Raw genomic sequence first — 20510 nt, 5'->3', positions numbered from 1 at the left:
AGAATCCGGCCTTCCACTGTAAGATCAACTGAAACTGTTCAAGAAAAAGTCCAAGTTTTTCGTTCTCTCCCACTCGAATTCAACAAGTTCAAACAAAAAAACCCAGAGAAACCAGTGGGTTCCTCACTGTTGCTTCCATGCATGCCATCAAGAAGGTCATGCAAACCGGCAGGTCGACGACAATGATTAAAATGAAAGTTCTACCATGGGTTTCTTGTTGACGTGAAATTAGACAGAAACTTGAACCAAGTTTTGTTTGGGAAAATCCAAGTGTAAGTTTGGGGATTTTGCTTTGATTTGAACCATGGGTTTGGAATAATTAAAAGATTTTGAATTTTTATGTTCATTCAAATGAATTTTTGTACACTTGAAAATTTGAGTATCATGGAGGATGGAGATGAATTCTTGGATTTTTCTTAAGTGATTTCAGTCTTGCAGTGACAACCGTGAGGTTTGTTCTGGGGAAAAATAATATAAAAGAACGGAACTGTGATTTGCACCGGCAGAAGAGGTGTACTGTGCAAATTGGACAGATGGCACAATCTTATTGGATTGGGATATGAAGTGGCTTTTCTGACCTGGCATCCCCGTGCCGGAAAGTTTTTCTCCTCTCACACGTCACACCCAACATTTTGTTTCTCCTACAAGCCAGAAAATTTGTTTTGCATTTGATCTTTTCCTCCTAATCATCTCTCTCTCTTTCTTCGCTTGTAAAGACATTTCGACTTAACGGTAAAAAATCAAGCCCGAATCATCGCCGTAGCTTCTTTTCAAATTTCAGTCCAAGGTTTTTTCTCACTAACCCTAAAGCTCCATTCTTTCCGGTTAAGTTTACTGAATTTTCAAACTTTGTTGGTATAGTTCATACAATGAAGATTGACGAAGAATCCATAAAAGAAAAATAAAAAGAAGGAAAAGGGAAGAGAAGAGATCGTAAGAGTTTTGAATTTCGTCGATCAAATGGCAGCTCCTGTGCCTCCAGGGCCACCTAGACCCGGTGATCGTCCACCACCCCCTAATTACAATTACAATTACAACCCTAATCATAGCGTTCTTCCCCCAAATTCCGATTCTTTGTCGCAGAATTTGCAAAATTTGAATCTCAATCGACCGCCTTCGATGCCCACCTCGGCCCCGAGATCTTCCCCTCCTCCTCCATCAGCACCGTCTCCGAGTCCATTGGCTCGGCCTGCGCAGCGAAGACCTTTGTCGGGGCCTCCTCCAGTGGGAGCCTCCTCACAGTCCTCGTTTCCACCCTATGTGGGTCCACGAAGGCCTTCAGGGCCGCCTGCTACTTCACCACTTGGTTACAGACCACCTCCTCCTACCAATGCTTTCCCGCCGGCACCGCCCCCAGGTGTTTTGCCCCGTTTTCCTCCACCTGTCAGTGGACCTTCAACAACGGCAGCTCTTGCTCCACCGCCTACTCCTCCTCAGCCTCAGCCTCCGCAAACCATGCATTCCGTATTGGGCAGTTCAGTTTGGAGAGCGTCCCCAGGTCCTGCAGTGCAACAGCCACCGCCATTTTCAGTAGCATCCCAAGGTCTACAACAACCCCATCCTCCACAAACTTGGTCCTTGCAACCCAATCAAGTAAGCTGTAATTCATGATCCAATCAAATTTCATTCACCATAAAAGTATAACAGGTTACATGCATTACAATTCTAGCTTATCATACATTGTATGCATTTCTTGTTTTTTTCACTCAATAATCTGACTGAAAAATATTTTGAATTGTTTTAGGCGCCTCAACCTCCGCCAACTTCCCTGCAACAACAAAGAATGTTTGGAACGCCACCATCATTGCCAAATCAATCTATGACTTCCATATCACATGCTGTGGGCCAAACTCGAGCCCCAGTGGCAGGACCCTCAAAGATTGATCCGAATCAAATACCACGACCCATTCCAAATTCCTCCGTGATTGTGCATGAAACTCGCCAGTGCAATCAGGCCAACCCTCCTCCGGTATTTATTTAGTTAAATCTTCTTGCCCTTCATTTTATTTTTCTTCCTATAATTTATCTTCAGCAATCATTCTGTACATGCATGCTGCTATAGTGTCTAGTGATCTTTCACCTCTTACTAAATGTAACTTTTCTCAAGCCTACTACAAGTGATTACATAGTCAGAGACACTGGGAACTGCAGTCCACGTAATATGAGGTGCACCATCAATCAGGTCACAATCAATTACAAACAAGCATTTTTTCTTTTATTTTCATGATTGTTATCCATTGGATCCTGTGAGGAAAATCAATTATTATCAGTTTTTTATATATATACATATTTCCTTTCTATTTCAACAGATTCCATGCACTGCTGACCTTTTGGCGACATCAGGGATGCAGTTGGCTTTGTTGCTCCAACCCTTGGCCCTTCCTCAACCGTCTGAAGAGCCAATACCGGTAATGCATCAATACCCTTAGTCTATTTTTTCTATATGCTTGTCATGGTAAACTTAACAGCTTACTTATCCGTTGGTCCATGAGTCATAATTCATATTTGGCGGTTCACACAAAGTTTGGAATTGCCCCCTCTCTTTGCTAGTTTTTGTGATTTCTGTGTAAATGTTATCCGTCTTGGTGTTGTTGGATAAACTTTTCTTGATATAGGTCGTGGATTTTGGTGAAAGTGGTCCTCTTCGTTGTTCTCGGTGCAAAGGCTACATAAATCCTTTCATGAAGTTCATTGATCAGGGAAGGCAGTTCATATGTAACTTGTGTGGTTAGTACAACTTATCATTATATTTTTTTGTTATCTATCTGCTATCTTTCTTTGCAACTCTATGTGTTTGCTTTCTTTTACATCATGTTATATGGAATATACTGTCAGGTTTGTGTATCACCTTCACTTCTCCCTTCTCCCAAAGTTTACATGTAGGTTTCTTCTTTTGACAAGATTTCTTGTTGGCTCTTGTTTATTCTTCAATTTAGGATGACTGTCCTTGTTGTTTCACTGTAAAATTTTATTACAGTTGTTTTATAAAATTACAATTTACATTGTTATACGCACCAAGATCTTAGTAATCAGTTTTTAAGAATATATGCATTCTCTCATGAAGTCATGAGAGTTGCTACAAGTTACTGGTATCCAGAATGCTCATGTGTCTTTTTATTCATTGACATCTGGACTTGGCTGTTTATTTCATCACAAACATGGTGAACAATGGATGGGGAGGTGATTTGATGACATGTGCTAGTTTAATTTGCAGGATTCACTGATGAGACTCCCCGTGACTACCACTGCAATCTTGGTCCAGATGGTAGGCGTAGAGATGCTGATGATAGGCCTGAGCTTTGTAGAGGAATGGTTGAATTTGTTGCTTCCAAAGAATACATGGTTAGTTGGTTCATGAGATTTGCCAGCTTTATGCAGATTCATGTTTGGTTTCCACTTTTATTTCGCTAGTTTAATTATGATTTGAGATTAAGGACAGTTCCAGGCTCCCAGCCAATGTACAGTATATTGCTTTGGACACTTACAAGTCGACTAGAGGATTTAAATTTTAACTGAGGATTTAAGTTTTAACTAAGAGTCTGCCTTTATAGTTGCCAAATGTCAATAAGAAAATGCATCTTGCCCTCTTGAGAATGCATCCTTTATGACCTACTGTTTGCTTTATTCATGGGAATGACTGCCTTCAATTCGTTTCTCCTTTTCTTTTTCGATTAGACTACCTGCAATATCTTCCTTTTCAAACTTAATTATCATGTTCCAGGTGCGTGATCCAATGCTGGCTGTGTATTTCTTCCTTATTGATGTATCTATGAATGCTATGCAAACTGGAGCAACTGCAGCGGCATGCAGTGCAATCCGTCAAGTTATTTCTGATCTTCCTGTAAGTTTCATGACTATTTGCAGAATGCTGAAGCTTTTAATTGCACCTGCTTATGGAAAATTAGAAACGTACTTTTCACCTTTGTTTTGGAGTATGTCAACCTTTTTAAGTTTCTACAAGAACCTTCGTATTGGGTTAGCTTCTTTAGCAACTGATGTATTGATGATTCTCTATTTCAGGAAGGACCTAGGACGATGGTGGGGATTGTAACATTTGACACTACAATTCATTTTTACAATCTGAAACGTTCATTACAGCAGGTCAATATATAACTTTGTTACTTAGATTTAAAATTTTGTTGTAGAGCTGAATTTTTTTGTATTTCTGAGTATATAACATTTGCTTACATAGTAATGTTTGTGTGAATTTATTTAGCATTAATGTCCTATCAATTTGTTAAAGGGAAAGGAAAATGTGTACTTACATAATACCATTCTTGTTGTGTTTCACAATCAACTTTGTCACTCATTCTCTCTTCTGCAATGCAATATAATGTAACATTTTCTTCATTATCTTATCCAAATAGGTGGTTACCCTATGTTCTAATTGAAGATTGCTTACTGATTTTATCTTGATATGTTTTGCAGCCATTGATGCTCATTGTCCCTGATGTACAAGATGTTTATACTCCTCTGCAGACTGATGTAATTGTTCAGCTTTCTGAGGTTAGCTTCAGAGTTCAGTTTTGTTGTGTTTTCTAGTACAGCTGTTGATGTGTGTAAGGCAATATCTTTGCAACCCCAGATAAGTCGAATGATTTTTTTTCTCAAGTCTTTGGTTGTTTCTGACATGGATCCAGTGCCGTCAACATTTAGACCTACTTTTGGAAAGCATCCCATCCATGTTTCAAGATAATAAAACAGCTGACTCAGCCTTTGGTGCCGCAGTCAAGGTATGGTATTTATTCTCATATTTGGTCTGGGTGAGTGTTAAAGATGGTGGGAGAGAGAGTAAAAAAGATTGTAAAATTGGTTCTTGTTACATAGGGCTTTCTGGTTTTTATTTATATTTTTAATTCATTGGCTTAATGCACATTTTATAATCACATTAATTAATGTCTAAGGAATTATAGAATGCCTTTTCTAATGTTGTTAACATCTTCTTTATACTTTTTAGGCTGCATTCTTGGCAATGAAAAGTAACGGTGGAAAACTTTTGGTATTTCAGTCAGGCAAGTTCAAACAGATGTGATTTTAGTTTTATGGACCTACTTTTTACAACCTTGTGTTTTTTGGACCTAGTTTAAGTCATCCAAATACTTGTTACAGCAATCCTATATTTATCTTGATCATTTTTGTAAGGGATCTTTTTATTTCTCTTTTGACTTATAGGAATTAAATGTTTTATAAAACGAACCTTTGAGTATATTCTAATAATTATCCAATGTTGTCTACAGTCTTGCCATCAATTGGAACTGGGGCCCTTTCAGCTAGAGAGGCTGAAGGAAGAACTAATACTTCTGCGGGTGAGAAGGTATCAATAGATGATTTACTGGTTTTCTTCAACTACATGTTCTTCCACCCCTTCGCTTTACCTATGAAATCCTGCATTCTGGAAAACTATATTGTTTTAGTATTCTAGAATTGCCGACACAATTGCTAGATGCAATAATGCGTGTCCAGAATATCAATCTTTAATTATTAATTGATAGTATGTATGAAATATGGATCCTCTAGATCTATGAACTACAGTGTAATTTTTCTTTTAATGCTTGCCTAAAGTCTCTATATTTTGCAAGGTGTATATCTATGTATTGGTTTTTATTGCTAGAAGCTTCCTGAGTTTTTTGTGTTTCTGTATTAGTTTTTTTCAGGTAGCTTCTTCAAAGTTTTGCATTTTATAAAGAGCAGAATGTATGGAAAGTTTTTTGAATCTAGTGTTCTTGCAGTGCATGCCTTCTAGACACTCCCTTTTGATATTATTGTTCTTTCCAATGAGAGTGCCTTTTGATATTATTGTACTTTCCAATGAGAGTGCCTTTTGATATTATTGTACTTTCCAATGAGAGTGCTTGCCTTCTGGGCAATCCCATTGGAAATGTAAGAATGTGAGATCTTCTATATAGGCACCAAGATTTTATATTGTTCCTTTACCTGCTGTCTTCCATGTTGACATTAGTCTAGTGGTAGTGCCATTTGTTCTTGCAGAAGATTATCCTCATGTTTATGAACGTCTCTTTTTCACCAGGAGGTCCATAAATTACTTCAACCAGCTGAAAAGATTTTAAAAACAATGGCAGCGGAACTTGCTGAGTATCAGGTAAAACGTTAAGTGTTCTGTTTGCATTTTATTTGAGTTGGATATAATTCTGAATTCTGTTCATGGTTATTGGTTGACATTCGTAGATATAGATGCTGATGGGCATAATTTATTTGGGCTAATTGTCTCTGTCTTGACGTGTTACAGGTCTGTGTTGATATTTTTATCACTACCCAGACTTACATAGACATAGCTTCTATGTCTGTCATCCCAAGAATTACTGGTGGCCAGGTACTGAAAACGTCTATTCTTGCTTTACATTATAGAATATATTGATTTGATTTTACATTCTTGTTCCAGGTCTATTTTTATTATTATAGAATGTCAGGTTTCAACTTCGTTTCTTTTCCTCTTTGTTCCAGGTCTATTATTATTACCCTTTCTCCGCTGTTGCCGACTCCGCAAAGATCTACAATGACCTTAGATGGAATGTCACAAGGCCTCAAGGTTTTGAGGCAGTGATGCGTGTGAGATGCAGCCAGGTAACCTTTTTGGAGCACCGATGTTCACTTTCTCATCCTTGCCTTTAGCGTATAGCAAATAGTTATAATTTTCTCTGTACTGTTAAGTAAAGTTTTCTTCCTAATCTACTATAGGGTCTCCAAGTTCACGAGTACCATGGGAACTTCTGCAAACGCATTCCTACTGATGTTGACCTACCTGGGGTATGTTATACAACACAAATGCACATACTTATATACATTAATACATCAATATATGCATGTGCTACATAGATGATCTTTGAATCTTTCTTCTCCACCATGGACTGGGTGTCAAACGGGTTATGGAATGAGAAATCCATTGTGTTGACCTACCCATACTAGCATTAAAATGTTGATTGAATTAATTTAAAGTTAATGTAAGTGTCATTAGCATTGCATGTATTGTCATTGAACTCAAAATTACAATGACTGCGGTACACATTACCTCATACCCAAAAAAGAAAAATAGTAGTAGTGACTAGTAATGACGCCCAAAAACCTCTTGTGTATTACAAACCAATGAGATGAAATTAATTACTTCATTCTTCTATATTTGCCATAACTATTCCATCTTGTTACTAGTTTGTTTTTGGTTTTCATTCATTTATTTGAGTGGTACTTTAGATTATGTTGTCAGCTTTATAATGAATATGAGCTGTGGCTAATACCCGAGGCCAGTAATTTGCGAAACCTTAACTCATCCTTATATTGTGCAGATTGACTGTGACAAAACTATAATGGTAACCATAAAACACGATGATAAATTGCAGGATGGCTCAGAATGTGCATTTCAGGTACTAACTGGTTTTACCTTCTGGGAGTATCTTGTCCATATATCTCTGCAAGCTTCCCATAATCACAGTTAATGTTAAAGAAAATGACTGTTATGTTACTTCTAATTACATTGTTCTTTCCATTGTCCAGTGTGCACTTCTATACACCACTTTGTATGGCCAAAGAAGAATTCGAGTTACAACACTATCTCTTCCATGCACAAGTATGCTGAATAATCTTTTCCGTACAGCTGACTTAGATACCCAGTTTACTTGTATCTTGAAGCAAGGTATTTGGTTGTACCATTTTCTTTACAATCTTGTTTTTACAGCCTTTGTACCATGGATTTTTCTCTCTTTCTTTTTGAATTGACTTGTACCAGAACTGCCCTCTTTTTAAACTCTTACATTGCAGTATAGCTATTATTTGATTTCTGGGAAATGATACAATTTACTTTGTAATTTTCTTTCTGTAGCGGCAATTGAAATCCCTTCTTGCCCACTCATGCAAGTCCGTGAACGATTGACTGATAGTTGCATCAGGATTCTGTGTTCTTATAGGAAATTTTGTGCTACAGTATCATCGTCTGGACAACTTGTTCTTCCAGAGACGCTTAAGCTTCTACCTTTATACATCCTTGGTATTTTCTTTTATTCTTCCTTGGTGTCTTCTTTTATGCTTGTAAGCTTATACGTCATAAAACTATACTGGATGTATTTTGTTGAAGCTGCATCTTTTATTTAACACTTCTGTGAAGCTAACTATGGTTTTTATAACTCCTCCAAAATGAAATAAACTCAGGATTTTCATTTATTTCCTTCATGTTTTATAACATATCTTGTTATTTCGAATGCCTGGACTATGCTATGCAAGACCCTTCTATTAAGCATATTAGCAGTAATTGAAGTATAAGTCAGCTTCTCTAGAAGTTTGTACATGTTTTGATAACTGTGTTTCTTATTTTTTTTAAATTCTTTTCAGCATTAAGTAAAAGCACAGGATTGCGAGCTGCTGGGAAATTAGATGAACGGTCTTTTTGGATCAATTATGTTTCTTCTGTTTCTACTCCTTTAGCCATAGCACTTGTGTATCCACGGATGGTGGCAATCCATGACCTTCTTTCTAAGGTCGGAAACTCTGAATGGCTCCGCATTACTTAAAGTTTCATATTTTCCCCTTTGTTATGCTCGCTCTCTCTCTTCCCCCCCCCCCCTCAAACAACTGGTAACTTTTTTGTTGATTGACAGACAGATGAATCTCCTTTTCCTCCTGCAATTCCACTTTCTAGTGAGCATATCAGTGATGAGGGAATTTATCTTCTTGAGAACGGAGAGGATTGTTTAATATATATTGGGAACTCAGTTGATCCAGATATCTTGACTAAGCTGTTTGGAATTTCCTCAGTCGATGAAATTCCTACTCAGGTACATCTTAAGCCAAGTCCTTCTATACATAATGTCTGCCCAAAATTGTTAGTCATGGCTGGCAAGAACTTGCCTCTGACTCTTGGATCCAAGGAGTTGAGCACCTCATTGACGACCCAAACTTCATTCCTGTGATGTAATTCGGTCTAGTATCTGCTATCAATTTGACAACTTAGGAATCTGCTTAAAATCTTGAAGACAGGATTAAGTTGTATATTATAAGAAACAAATTTAAGGCATAAAATTAGTCCCAGTAATTAAGAATGGATACTCCTCCGGGTCTAAATATTTCATTCATCGATTATTGTGATGCCTGTTAAACATGAGGACCGAGTTGTATAATTGCAAACTTCATTCTCAGATATACTTCCTGATCAAAGAATTTTCATCTGATGGCTATTATTTTTGTCATACACAGTTTGTGCTGCAGCAGCGTGACAATCCATTCTCAAAGAGGCTAAATGACTTGATAAATGTGATTCGACGCCAAAGATGTTCATACCTCCGGTATGCTTCTTTCTGTTACCTTTTATTTTGGCTTCTTTAGACCCTGTTTTTTCTCTTTTTAATGGGGAAAGGGAGATTCGAACTTGGTATCTCTTCCAACATTGGGAAGAGAAATACCACTAGAATAAGAGCTAGTTGGTGCTTCTTTAGACCCCTTGAACCACCCAGGTGGTAATCACCCTCATTTTCACAGGGATGACCCTGGTTCTAGCCAGGGCAACCTGCTGCTCTATATGCCTAACAGAAGAAAAAAGTTTCTCATGGTAAAAAAAAATATTTGTAATTCGATGATGTGTCAATCTGCTGCAAGTCTAATATAATCCTCATTATTTTCTTACAGCTTGAAATTATGCAAGAAAGGAGATCCATCAGGTCAGTGCATTACAACTTAGAACATCCCTTTAATATAAACTAGACTGCATCTGCTGCTTGACAGCCACTATGCATAAAATTTTGATTCAAAACAGTATCCACATTATTCAATTCCCCTTTGATAAACTTTATTCCTTTTTATTTGTTCATGTTAATGAGACCATTTTCCCTTTTTCCTTTGTATGTATCACCCCTTGCCCAAATCTCTCTTTTATTCTGCGATAGTAAATACTATGAAATTTGATGTTAGCTATGAACAAACAGGCCGAGTATAACTTAACAGTATTTTTGGCCTAATTGTTGCACACCGTCAATCACTCTGTGCTAGCCGCATTGTTTTCCCTTATTTACTGTAGTATGAGAAGCATAGATGTTGTGCTTCAATTTTTTCAGTCACTGTTGTCAGAGGGGATGTGACAAAACAATAATTCTGATGTAAAAATGTTATGGTATTAGATAAATGTTTTTGGTTGATGTGAATTAAATCTTCTGTTCTTGTTTCACAGGGATGCTCTTCTTCTCATATATCGTAGAAGACAAGAGTTTGAATGGCCTCTCTTATATTGAGTTTCTAATACATATCCATCGGCAAATTCAAATGAAGATGTGATTATTTAGCTTCTTGTGTTTGTTACAAGTTTTGGTACCTTCCTGCTAGGGCAATTGTGGAATTCGAAGAAGAGATGCAAAATGACCGGGTGCAAAAGAAAAGGGCTATTTGAGGGCTTTCAAAAGCTTTTCACTATCGAAAAGAGGAAAAAAGGTCAGCTTCTTGCAATGCAAATGCACCCTTTGCCCATCACATAATTTATGAGTGCAGAATGCAGACAAAAAACGGAGCTGAGTTTTGGTGTGAGGATTTGTTTTAGTTTATATCCAATTGTAAATGTTAAAATAGAAGTAAATCCTATACATCCCCTGTGTTTAAATTGTTGTATAAGCCTCCTTCACTTGTACTAATAGATCCATCCCTTCAAACTTAAAAGCGGGAAAATAGTGAATTGATAAATTATAGAAGATCAAGTCTGGCTAATGCTGGTGCAATGCAATTTTACATCAACCATTTTGATTAGCAATCTCAGTCACAGACTCACAGGATAACATAACGTGGCACACTGTTACTATCTGTTACTATCTGTTTCTGTTTATACCATACCTTGCAGATTGCGCTGCCATTTGTATTACCAAAAGTATATATGCGAAGTCTCACATACGTTTTTTCCATTCCACAAGCAGTCAGATGTAACATCTTTTCTTTCAAAAAAGCGAAAGAAAAAAAAAAGAGAGCAAGGAAAACAAGAAAAAAGAAATGCACAAAATTAGTTTAAAATAATTCTCTCAGTATGTTGATACAACACTGAAAAAGAAAAGAAAAAATTATGTATCTTTGCATTTTATAGAAATGAAAAAAAAAATCTGTATATTAATAGACATGAAAGAAATTGGTTAGAAAAATAATAAACAAATTAACTTTTGATGAATTCTTGCAATAGTGTAAACGGGTTTGCTTTGGAAATGGATAATGAAAAATAAACTTTTATTGCCTGATGCGATATAATTATGTTCATTGATAACATCAAAATCAATTGTAACAATAACATAAAAAAGAGTCCAATTATTAGGAATTAGGGCACACATACACTCGAGAAAATGAAAAGTTGAAGGTGGTTCGAACAGAGATTGGGTATCGGTCTCCGAAGTCAGAACAGAAGAAGTGCAATGGCGGAAGAAGGAACGGAGAAGGAGAAGGAGAGGGAGCTGAGTAAGAAAGAGGAGATGGCACCATGGGAGCAACACTCTACTGTAATCAGCATCCCTCGCTTCGACTACAAAGCCCCTTCTTCCCTTCTCCAACACTCCCACTCTGGCTTCCTCATCACCTGCCCCATCAGTCTGTCTTTCTCTTTCTAATTTCTATCTCCCTAATTTAACCCCCACAAACCCACTGATTCTGAAATGAAGTTTCTTTTTTATTTCTGCTATAATCAATTTATCAGAGAGGGAGAAAAGCGCCACAAAAGAAGCAATCTCCCTCCTTGCAAAGGTAAACTCGCACTAAACCTTGATGTGATGATATATAGTATAATACATGATTGATTATTTTCTTTATATGTGGATTTGAATTATGTTTACAATTTGTTTCTGTTGTCTATGTTTTCAGTATGTTCAGTGCTTTAATAGATGCAGTTCAGAAGAAGAAGCCGTTTCTAAAAGAAGGAAGCTTTCCAAAGAGATTACAGATGGCGAGGAGGCTACTGCTAACTCTGGGGACGCTCATGGTATCGCTTTTACTTTTACTTCGTATACAATTAGATGCTGGGCTTCTGTTTTGTGATATGACTTGTTTGTAATCATAATGGCTATGGCAGATGATGTTCAAGAGGGTCCTCCTTTGCCTCCTGCGAAGGTGGATGCGGAAGGAGACACAAGCCCGGTTCTTTCGCTGGTTAAGCTTACAAAGAGTGGTTTGCTTCTCTTTACCTTCCCCAAAAACACTTCTCCTGACGTTGTTGATACTGTATCCAAAATTATGCATTCTGTGGAATCCGGGAGTTGTGGTTCACCCCTGTGAGTAGATAATTTGCCTGTTTCTCACGTATCATATTTTCTCTTAGAAACAGTTAATACAAGTTGTGCTTAATTTGTTTGAAACTTTTATCCCAATAATGGAATCTTAGATGTTTTCACCAGTTGTTACCAAGTATTAAGCTTCATATATGTTGAATTTTCTATGCCATGCTTTACGTACTAAAAAAAACTAAACTTACCCACTTTCTCTCTGTCATTTGAAATGTTGACATTATAATTTTTATTATTTGTTTGTACTTTGAGACTTTTTTCACCTATAACCCACTTTGAGGTTGTACCTCAGCTCTTCAATGATTTTGCACTCGGTATTTAATTATGAAATTAAAATTCATTGACATCCTCGTCTGAAGGATCCACTAATATAAGTGACCATTTTTTCTCTTTCTGACCAAAAATTGGTGCTTTCCTAAGAATTGGAAGTTCTTTGGTGCAGTTGGTGTCATCGCATTTTCCCTATCCAAGCTACTTGTAGTTTGAATGAGAAGGAACTGCATGAAGTTGTATCAAAGCTTGTTCTTCAATTTTTGAACAATAATCAGAAACTTGCACGGCCCATAAAGGTAGTTATATCCTCTATCACTGCATCAACGTTAGTAATTCATCAAATGATATACTGTTCTTTTGGGAATGGATTTGATTATTCTATGCGGGTTATATTATTTTCCGTAAGATGAAATTTTTACGTGATTCTGTAGTTTGCAGTTGGGTATAACAGAAGAGGGGTAGAAACAGAACTGAATACTTCCAAAGAAGCTTCAAATGCGGTTGTTTTGTTGGACCGTGACAAATGCTTTGAAATAGTGGCTTCTGCAGTCACAGGTGTTGTATCAGATTCAGTGGTGGACCTCAAATCTCCAGAGGTGAAAATTCCTTACTCTTTTTCTCAAATTCATAAGCAAATTATTAGTTCGGCATGTCATTTTATGGTTGTTCTAACCATTAGAGTAAATTTACAGCTTGCTGTCCTAATTGAGCTACTACCCCTCTCTGGTGTACCGAAAGAGTCCTTAGTGGTTGCTGTTTCAGTTCTTCCTCGAAACGTTATTAGCGTGAAGCCACGACTATGCATCAAGGCACTGGTTTCTGATACCAAAACAAAGGGCAAAAAGAATTAAGAAGGATTAAAGCGTCTTATAACATCCGCCACGACCTTATTTTGGGGGAAGACGTTGGAAGATCAAGAAAAGGAACAGTGTATTGACCTACTTCGTAGCTGGTGTTAGATGTGCTATAAAATTTTCTCCAACTGATTGGACCCCAACAGCAACAGTTATCCAGTTTTGTAGGTTTTTCTTTTCTTTTTTTCTGTAGTGTTTAATGCTACAACTTGTTTTGGGCATGTCTGCGCTGAAGAAACAGGGCAAATGCAATGAACCAATATATCGCTCCTAAACTTTGCCATGAAGCTGTCATTATTAGATTCGAGATTACAGAGAAGATTTCCACAACATTGCGAGCATGGCGACGACCAAAAGTGGGTTCGTATCGTTGCTTGTTGAGCCGGCCCATAATGCTCTACATATCCAAACCCACAATTACCTCCGAACAAATGGGCATAGGCTTCACGCTCACCATAGAATTCTTGGACCAATTAGATACATGATTAGGGTTTGTAACTGTGTCTTTTCTGTCGTGCATGGATTGGCTGAACTCTGGTTTGGGATCAAATTCTATTCAGACTTCAACTCTATTCGGATAATGAAGAGAAATGAAAGTTCCAAATGCCGCTGCCTTATTATGTCATAGAAGTTGCATCAGATTACCGTGAAGGATAATCTTGTAAGAAACTTGAAAGTTGAAGAGTTCTTTCATAATGGAAGAATCAAAAGTGGAACTCACTTAACTAATAAACTACGCACCTCGATGAGAATAAGTAAAGATAAATTAACTAAGAACAAAGAACAGAAAGAACCAACAAATGCGGTGAGGGCATGAAATAATCTACTACTCGGCTAAAACAGATTTGACTCTTTTTTACAGTGACATCATTTACCGCAGAGGGCAATGGAAAGACTTAAATTAATACTGCGATGGTTCCCAGAAGAAGAGGTGGAGCAATCTTTATAGTTGGACCTGGAGGAGGAGTATGATGAGATTGCACCACTGAACTCACTTGAAGAAGCATTACTCTTACTCTTGTGGGAAGAAGGATGATGTAATGAGAGAGACAGTGATAGTTGACAATCACCGTCTTCATTGTCTTGATCAGCTTCTGGTTTGGTAACCTGTCACAACCCAAAAAATATAAAACGAAAAATTTAACATTTCGATTTAATTTGCTGTTTGGGCAAATTCATAAGGTATAAGGTGGTCTGGAGGGAGGAGTGGGGGGAGGGGTCCCCTATTTACATACGAATCAGAATTGGACCACAGAATGTAAGAGTTTTCAGCAACAACCAAAGACCTCTGTGCAACATATTTTCTATACAAAATAAAAAATACAATGCAACACACGTAAACGACAAACCAACAGTAGCTAGGTAGACCTTGAAATTAATAGAGTAGACGATTTCTTGCAAGCCAAAACCAGTCTGTCTCTCCTGTTTCAAAATGAAATGATGCACCCAACTACTTTTTGCAGAGAAATCATTATGGGTGAAGAAAACAAAAAATCGGGTCATTAGAAAATGAATTTTAACTTTAATTAAAAAAATTGTGAAGGGAAGAACCAAAGGGCGGAGAGGAAACAATGCGCCATTATATGATTGAAGAATTATATAGCTAGTTTTGAAAACTTTGTCTAAAAGGCCAGGACCCAGGGAGGAGAATAAAAAAGAGAAACAAGGAAGAATATTATAAAGAAGAGGTTTCTCCCATTTAAAATAATACAGAAAATATATTATTGAACACTACGCAAAAGTGGTGAACTACTGTTTAGGCAATAGAGGTGACGCAGGTTGACTTCAAAAGAAAAGGTAATGGACATTCCATCCATGCCATCGCTAGTCATACTCACAAGCACATGTCTGAATTCGCGCAAAGAAAATTTGGTTGAAACTAGAAAAGCAAAAACCAACTTTACACTCAACAACTCTACATTTAAAATTTTTTAAAGTTGGGGAGAGAGAGAAAGGGAGAGAGAGAGAGAGAGAAAAGTGTTAGGTACCTTGAAGAAGTTAGATTCTTGCAGAGAAAATTGGGAGGGGTGGTTTAAGTTGTAATGAAGATGAGGTTGTGGCAGATAGAAGGCTGAGGGGTTAGGCTCCTTTATCCCTCCATGCTGTTGTTGAGCCATTGCCAGCACATTATCATCGACAGAGTACGGATTTGAGACTGTCTCGTATATTCCTTGGCTGCATTGCTGCTGCAGGCCCTCTGAGATTGAACTCGTCGTCTCGGTTCTAGCTCTGATTCACCAAGGAGACAAATCAGACAAAAAGCAGAATATATATATATTATAGAAGAAAAGAACCCTATACTATATATTATATATATCTAGAACACGAAAGCAGAGTTCAGAAAAAAGCAAAGATATCATGCAATGCAATGCCATTCCTTTTTGTTTGTTTCTGATCACACCATCTTTATTACTTACTTTGTTGACATTTGATCAGAAGCCTGAAACATCATTCCGAGCAACTTCACCCACCACCCCTTCCCCCAAAAACAAAACAAAGAAAAAGAAAGAGTGCCTGCAGAGTACATGTATGCAGGTGCAGGCTAACCTTTTTGAACGGCGGGGAGTACTGTAGATGAGCTGAGAATCTGATTCTCTGATAGATTTGGAAGATGGGTAAAAACTCACACCATTTACTTCATCAAGACACCCATCATCATGCTCTTCAAACGATTGTTTTCTTTGTTGCGTGTAACTCCTATCTGTCACTAGAGCACCAAAAAAATCATCAGACAGAATGCCAGAAAGAGATAAGTAAAAAAAAGAAGCAGTAAAGGCAAAATAAATAAGTCCCAAGTGACATTTCGAGAATTTTATGGCAGAGTTTGGGACTGAGAGGTGTTTGTATTCTCACTTTCATGAGAAGTGCCAATACGAGAAGACCGGAAAGAATAATGGTGCACTTTCTCTACCCATTTGGGGCATCAACTAAGCAATAAATATTACAAGGAATTACACATAATAAATGAGGTGATGCTGCATCCGTAGAGTCTCATTTCATAAATTTATACTATCACAGGAGTTTATACTGGCCCTGGGCACAGGCCATTAGAGGAAACAAATGGATAGTCTACCAGAACTGCATATTAGACGACAGGACAGGAGTAGTAGAGGACAAAATACAAACATGAAAATGTAAAAAGATGAAAGCTTTCACAAGAAATCAGCCAAAATGAAAAAAATTTAATAAGAGCTGTGAAGAAGTAGGATAAATACCTTGTTGTCTAGTACCCAGGTCGCTCCTCATGCTTCTGTACATCTGATCAAAAGAAGGAGAAGGCAAACAGATAAAGAAAAATGTGAAAGAAAATGAACATTTTAACGTATAGCTAGCTTGCAACAACAGAAGCAGTTAAAAGACTAGACAAACCATCAGGAGAGAAAGAGAAAGGCAAATACAATACCTGGAGATGGCTTTTGACATGAGAAATGGTGAGCCCTTTGACATCCATCAACTGAAGAACAAGTTTTGGTGTAGCCTCTGAGAGAGAGAGAGAGAGAGAGAGAGAGAAGAAACATATAAGAAACTTTTCATTTCTATTTTCAAAAGAAGACGAAGAAACAAAAGTTAAGACAAGATGGTTATGATATTACTCACTTTTATGGCCTCCGAGCCTCTCAATGGCATGAAGAAAGCAGTGATGAAGCTCAGGTGTCCATCTCAGACGAGGCACCTTTGATCTTACATACTGCCTCACAGCACCGTTCCTTGCACTACAACTAGTCATTTTTCCTCCTTAACAATTTGTTTTTCCTTTCAAAACCCACTCTTAATCCAGATAGGGATCCTCCAAACCTAGATAATTCTCTCCTTAATTACTTGTTGCTGTTAACAAACTGTCAGAGCCACCTGGGTCTTCTCCAAATCCCCTGATAAAAAAACTCTTGCAACCTTCAGACCCCCAAGACTTGGGTTGGTATTGTTCTACTTGTAGAAAACATATATCCTTTTTCTTCTTCCTCTAAAGTTGAAAGTTTCAAACCCTTTGGAAGTGTGTCGGTTTGTAGGCACAGCAGGGATTCAAAGAAAAAGGAGGAATTTAAGGCCAGTATGAGAGAGAGAGAGAGAGAGATCACGAGAAAAGGATAAGACGAGCTGAGAAGTCTGTAAATTCCTTAAAGAGTCTGATAATACCTCTTTGCTATTGCTACTATTTTTACTAGCTGCCCCTGCTCCCTGCTCCCTGCTCCCTGCTCCCTGCTGCTTGTACGAGTGGGGTACTCTTCTCCCTCCTCCTGCACCTTCTGTTTATTTCTTTGTTTGCACCCCTTCCTTCCTTCCTTCCTTCCTTCCTTGAACTGTGTCAACCCAATATTAATTAATTAATTTATAGAATTTTTAATATAAAACAAAAGAATACAGAAAATTCTCTCTCTCACACACACACACACACACATAAACGTATCTTCACGAGCTTCTGAAAATCTGATCTTTTTTTTAACCTTCTCTCTAAATCATTACCCCTATGGCAGCAGTAGCAGCAGCAGCAGCATACTACAACCAACCAACTACTTCCCAAGCTTTGACCTTTCTCTCTCTATCTTTCTCTCTCATAAAATTCAATTCTGCTTCTGATAATATACGCCAACGTCGTTATGATATCAGAAAGCGCCCTCGTCATGAAATTATATTATTCATTTGTCCTCTCTGGTAAAAAATAATATTATTTCTCAGTCTTGGTTTGGGGCACTCAACCTTGCTCGCCAATGCAGGGCGCCCCCCTTACATTTTTTTAATTTCCACACGTAAAATAAAATAAAAGTTGATTGAAAGAAGTTGAAGTCAAATATTTATTTAGATCACGTGTATTGTAATTTAACCAAAAGAAAAGTATTTACATACCAAAATGACGTTTTCACCCTTTCCGTATGTTGTTTGTTTATTTTGTAAGAATATATAATTCATATATGCAATAGGATAAAGAAACAATTGTGTAACTCAAACCTTTGTTTTGCACGTCTTTCTTAGAAAAATCCACAAACAAAATCTGACATTTTCCAACTCAAACACGTGAAACACGTGACGGTGAAACAAAAAACTTACCGCGTTAAGAATACATTTGATCGAAATAAAAATAACAAGGTGGTTAAAAATGGACAACAAAAAATGAGTAGATTTTTCCTTCGCGATGTTACAATTTGTATGAGACAGTGTTGTTATTGTAGGTACGCCAGCATTTATTGGACCACCTTCTTCTTTTCTTTTACCCTAAGCCTAGGAGTCTAGTAGTCTAGCAGTGTTTTATGTGAGAAAGAAAGGACCATGTTTTATGATTCAATCTGGCATAGGCGTTGAAATCGCATGATTGAACTCAAGTAAATGAAAGCATTTTGAAATGGGTTGGCAGCATTTAAAGAGCCACCATCTTTTTCTCTTCTTTTTTCAGCTAAAAAACCAACAACCCCAACAAAAACTCAAAAAACATAACAAAGATAGTCAGCATGGCACATGGCATGGCAACAATTTATTTGAAATTCAACCCAGGTTTAAATTCCATTTTAAGTTCATTTCTTGGTTAATTGAATGATAACGCATTTTAGGGATTATGGTTGGTGACTTTAAAAATAACATTTTTATTCACCACTTTAACCCAATATGTATCCTTATTATCCTTCTGAATACTTGACACGTGTTCATTCATGTGCATAACCAATGACACATGTCAAATATTACACCTTAAGTTAAAGTGGTCAACAAAAATATTTACGAGTTTGAAGGGCATAAAACAAACAAAGGGACCCTAACCCTTTTTTAATCTACCTGCAGCTTACAGGATGAACAGACAGAGCCATAGTAATAATGCTTCCTGTGTTTAGGCATTACATTTACAGACGGACAGGTTGATTTAGTATTTTTTTTGCTACGTTTGGTAATTAATCCGATTCCCACTGAAACCCATAATTCTAAATTCTATTTGCTTTCTTCCTTCCTTCCCAATCGCTTTAGGTATGAATAGGATGCCTGCAGGTTGAGGTACCCACCAATTCGCCAAAACTCTCTCTCTCTCTCCCTCTTGTCTTGAAGAAGTAGTCAAAAGCCAAACTCTCTTTACTATTGTGTTTCCTGTTGGACTATTGAGGCCTTTATGTCAAACTCAAACACCTTCAAAGTCAACCAGATCATAACATTCAAAGGCAAAAGAATAATAAAACAGCTACCCAAACCTGCAGAGACAAGTTAAACAAGGAGACAAAGGGTATATACTGTAGTGAAATCTGGACCGTCCACCCTGCTTTGTAAATATTTGGAATACGGATTTCGACCAAGAATCTACGGGTGTGATTGTGAGAAAGGACAAGAGTTAGACATCCCAAGAAGATAATGAGATTTTCTAATAAGGTCAGTCATATCATATCACAGCAGCGATTCTCATTCTAATTTCTAGGTGTGCACTAGTATAGAGTTGTCTATGGAGACGCAGCCTGTACCCATGGCGACGATGGCCATGGCCTAACTTACAAAGACGGTGCGGACTTTTGAAAGACTCGGAGAACCCTCTGCGTCTCTGCTGGCTCTTGAAAATTATGTGACATTTGACCAGTCACCAGGCCAAATAAAAATCCTAATTTTGTAATACTAATCAAACAAACTTCCACAGAAACACGACACCAGTGCAAGTTAATTTGTACTTATTCAAATTTTCCAATGAAAGGGCATATTGACATCTCTCGGCTTCCTTGCCCCGAAGGTTTTGTTTTGTTTTGTAATTTCGTTTCCGTATAATAAGAAGAAGAAAAAAAGAGGAAGGGATATGATTAAGAATTTTCTTTTGTAAAATTGTAAAAACAGTGTCCCTAAACTTTGTGTAATTGTAAAAGGTTCCTGTCTGTCTGTCTGTCTGTCTGGCTATACAAGAACAAAACAGATTGATTTTCATAGCCGTTAATAATAATCCATATTTCCTCAGGAATCGGATACGCGCCCCTCTACTCTACGTAGATACACCCTTTCTCCTCAGGCGCGTTTTTTATTTATTTATTCAATCTTCTTTAGATAACTGGGGAAATGAACAACTTTTGGAGTTCAAATCCCATGTGGTAGGGTGTAGGGGTGGCAGTGGGATTGACAAGAGGTCGGGCAGCTGGGCACCGCCGTACTCGAGTTTTTTAAATCTAGGGTGGCTTTAGGCCTGGGAACTAGGATA

General features: G+C 37.6%; 3 protein-coding genes across 9 annotated transcripts; 2 read left to right on the top strand and 1 right to left on the bottom strand.

Annotated features, from left to right (window-relative positions):
- Positions 1-634: 634 nt before the first annotated feature.
- LOC110762717 (protein transport protein SEC24 C) lies at positions 635-10682 on the top strand. Of its 4 annotated transcripts, none has more exons than XM_021965389.2 (25): positions 635-787; positions 862-1593; positions 1745-1969; positions 2108-2182; positions 2310-2408; positions 2616-2727; positions 3215-3342; positions 3722-3841; positions 4021-4101; positions 4429-4506; positions 4641-4733; positions 4958-5012; positions 5238-5314; positions 6029-6100; positions 6248-6331; positions 6463-6582; positions 6697-6765; positions 7299-7376; positions 7507-7645; positions 7832-7996; positions 8338-8483; positions 8604-8780; positions 9199-9287; positions 9628-9659; positions 10166-10682. In XM_021965389.2, exons 2-25 carry the CDS (start codon positions 961-963, stop codon positions 10267-10269), a joined length of 3051 nt encoding a protein of 1016 aa, XP_021821081.1. In that variant the 5' UTR covers positions 635-787; positions 862-960; the 3' UTR covers positions 10270-10682. The 4 variants fall into 4 exon arrangements, with proteins under 4 accessions (XP_021821081.1, XP_021821080.1, XP_088103543.1 ...); XM_088247417.1 differs by having other exon boundaries at positions 659-732; XM_088247416.1 differs by having other exon boundaries at positions 659-780.
- Positions 10683-11227: 545 nt separating this feature from the next.
- Positions 11228-13653, top strand: LOC110762751 (uncharacterized). Its single transcript, XM_021965433.2, has 7 exons — positions 11228-11550; positions 11657-11703; positions 11821-11938; positions 12029-12227; positions 12682-12808; positions 12944-13108; positions 13205-13653. The coding sequence occupies exons 1-7, from the start codon at positions 11379-11381 to the stop codon at positions 13361-13363; spliced, it is 987 nt and encodes a 328-aa protein (XP_021821125.2). The 5' UTR covers positions 11228-11378; the 3' UTR covers positions 13364-13653.
- LOC110762753 (Homeodomain-like superfamily protein) lies at positions 13499-17943 on the bottom strand. Of its 4 annotated transcripts, none has more exons than XM_021965434.2 (7): positions 17828-17943; positions 16964-17664; positions 16770-16846; positions 16582-16624; positions 15914-16073; positions 15355-15595; positions 13499-14473 (listed from the first exon to the last, which is right to left on the bottom strand). In XM_021965434.2, the coding sequence occupies exons 2-7, from the start codon at positions 17091-17093 to the stop codon at positions 14234-14236; spliced, it is 891 nt and encodes a 296-aa protein (XP_021821126.1). In that variant the 5' UTR covers positions 17094-17664; positions 17828-17943; the 3' UTR covers positions 13499-14233. The 4 variants fall into 4 exon arrangements, with proteins under 4 accessions (XP_021821126.1, XP_088103545.1, XP_088103546.1 ...); XM_088247419.1 differs by having other exon boundaries at positions 16964-17349; positions 17501-17924; XM_088247420.1 differs by having other exon boundaries at positions 15914-16067; positions 16964-17927.
- Between the last annotated feature and the right edge of the window lie 2567 nt (positions 17944-20510).

Source organism: Prunus avium, chromosome 1 (genome assembly GCF_965620075.1).
Source record: "Prunus avium chromosome 1, drPruAviu1.hap1.1, whole genome shotgun sequence".
Classification (NCBI taxonomy): domain Eukaryota; kingdom Viridiplantae; phylum Streptophyta; class Magnoliopsida; order Rosales; family Rosaceae; genus Prunus; species Prunus avium.
This window is presented reverse-complemented; position numbering and strand designations above follow the sequence as displayed.

Bases quoted from the DNA above. Each gene is read 5' to 3' on its own strand.
- LOC110762717 (XM_021965389.2), top strand. From the start codon at position 961: ATGGCAGCTCCTGTGCCTCCAGGGCCACCTAGACCCGGTGATCGTCCA. The intron at 2,409-2,615 runs GTAATGCATCAA...TTCTTGATATAG, and splicing joins CGTCTGAAGAGCCAATACCG to GTCGTGGATTTTGGTGAAAG. The intron at 4,507-4,640 runs GTTAGCTTCAGA...ACATGGATCCAG, and splicing joins TAATTGTTCAGCTTTCTGAG to TGCCGTCAACATTTAGACCT.
- LOC110762751 (XM_021965433.2), top strand. From the start codon at position 11,379: ATGGCGGAAGAAGGAACGGAGAAGGAGAAGGAGAGGGAGCTGAGTAAG. The intron at 11,704-11,820 runs GTAAACTCGCAC...CTATGTTTTCAG, and splicing joins CAATCTCCCTCCTTGCAAAG to TATGTTCAGTGCTTTAATAG. The intron at 12,228-12,681 runs GTGAGTAGATAA...TCTTTGGTGCAG, and splicing joins GGGAGTTGTGGTTCACCCCT to TTGGTGTCATCGCATTTTCC.
- LOC110762753 (XM_021965434.2), bottom strand. From the start codon at position 17,093: ATGACTAGTTGTAGTGCAAGGAACGGTGCTGTGAGGCAGTATGTAAGA. The intron at 16,625-16,769 runs GTATTGTATTTG...TCTTTTGATCAG, and splicing joins ATGTCAAAAGCCATCTCCAG to ATGTACAGAAGCATGAGGAG. The intron at 16,074-16,581 runs GTATTTATCCTA...TTGGTGCTCTAG, and splicing joins CCTGGGTACTAGACAACAAG to TGACAGATAGGAGTTACACG.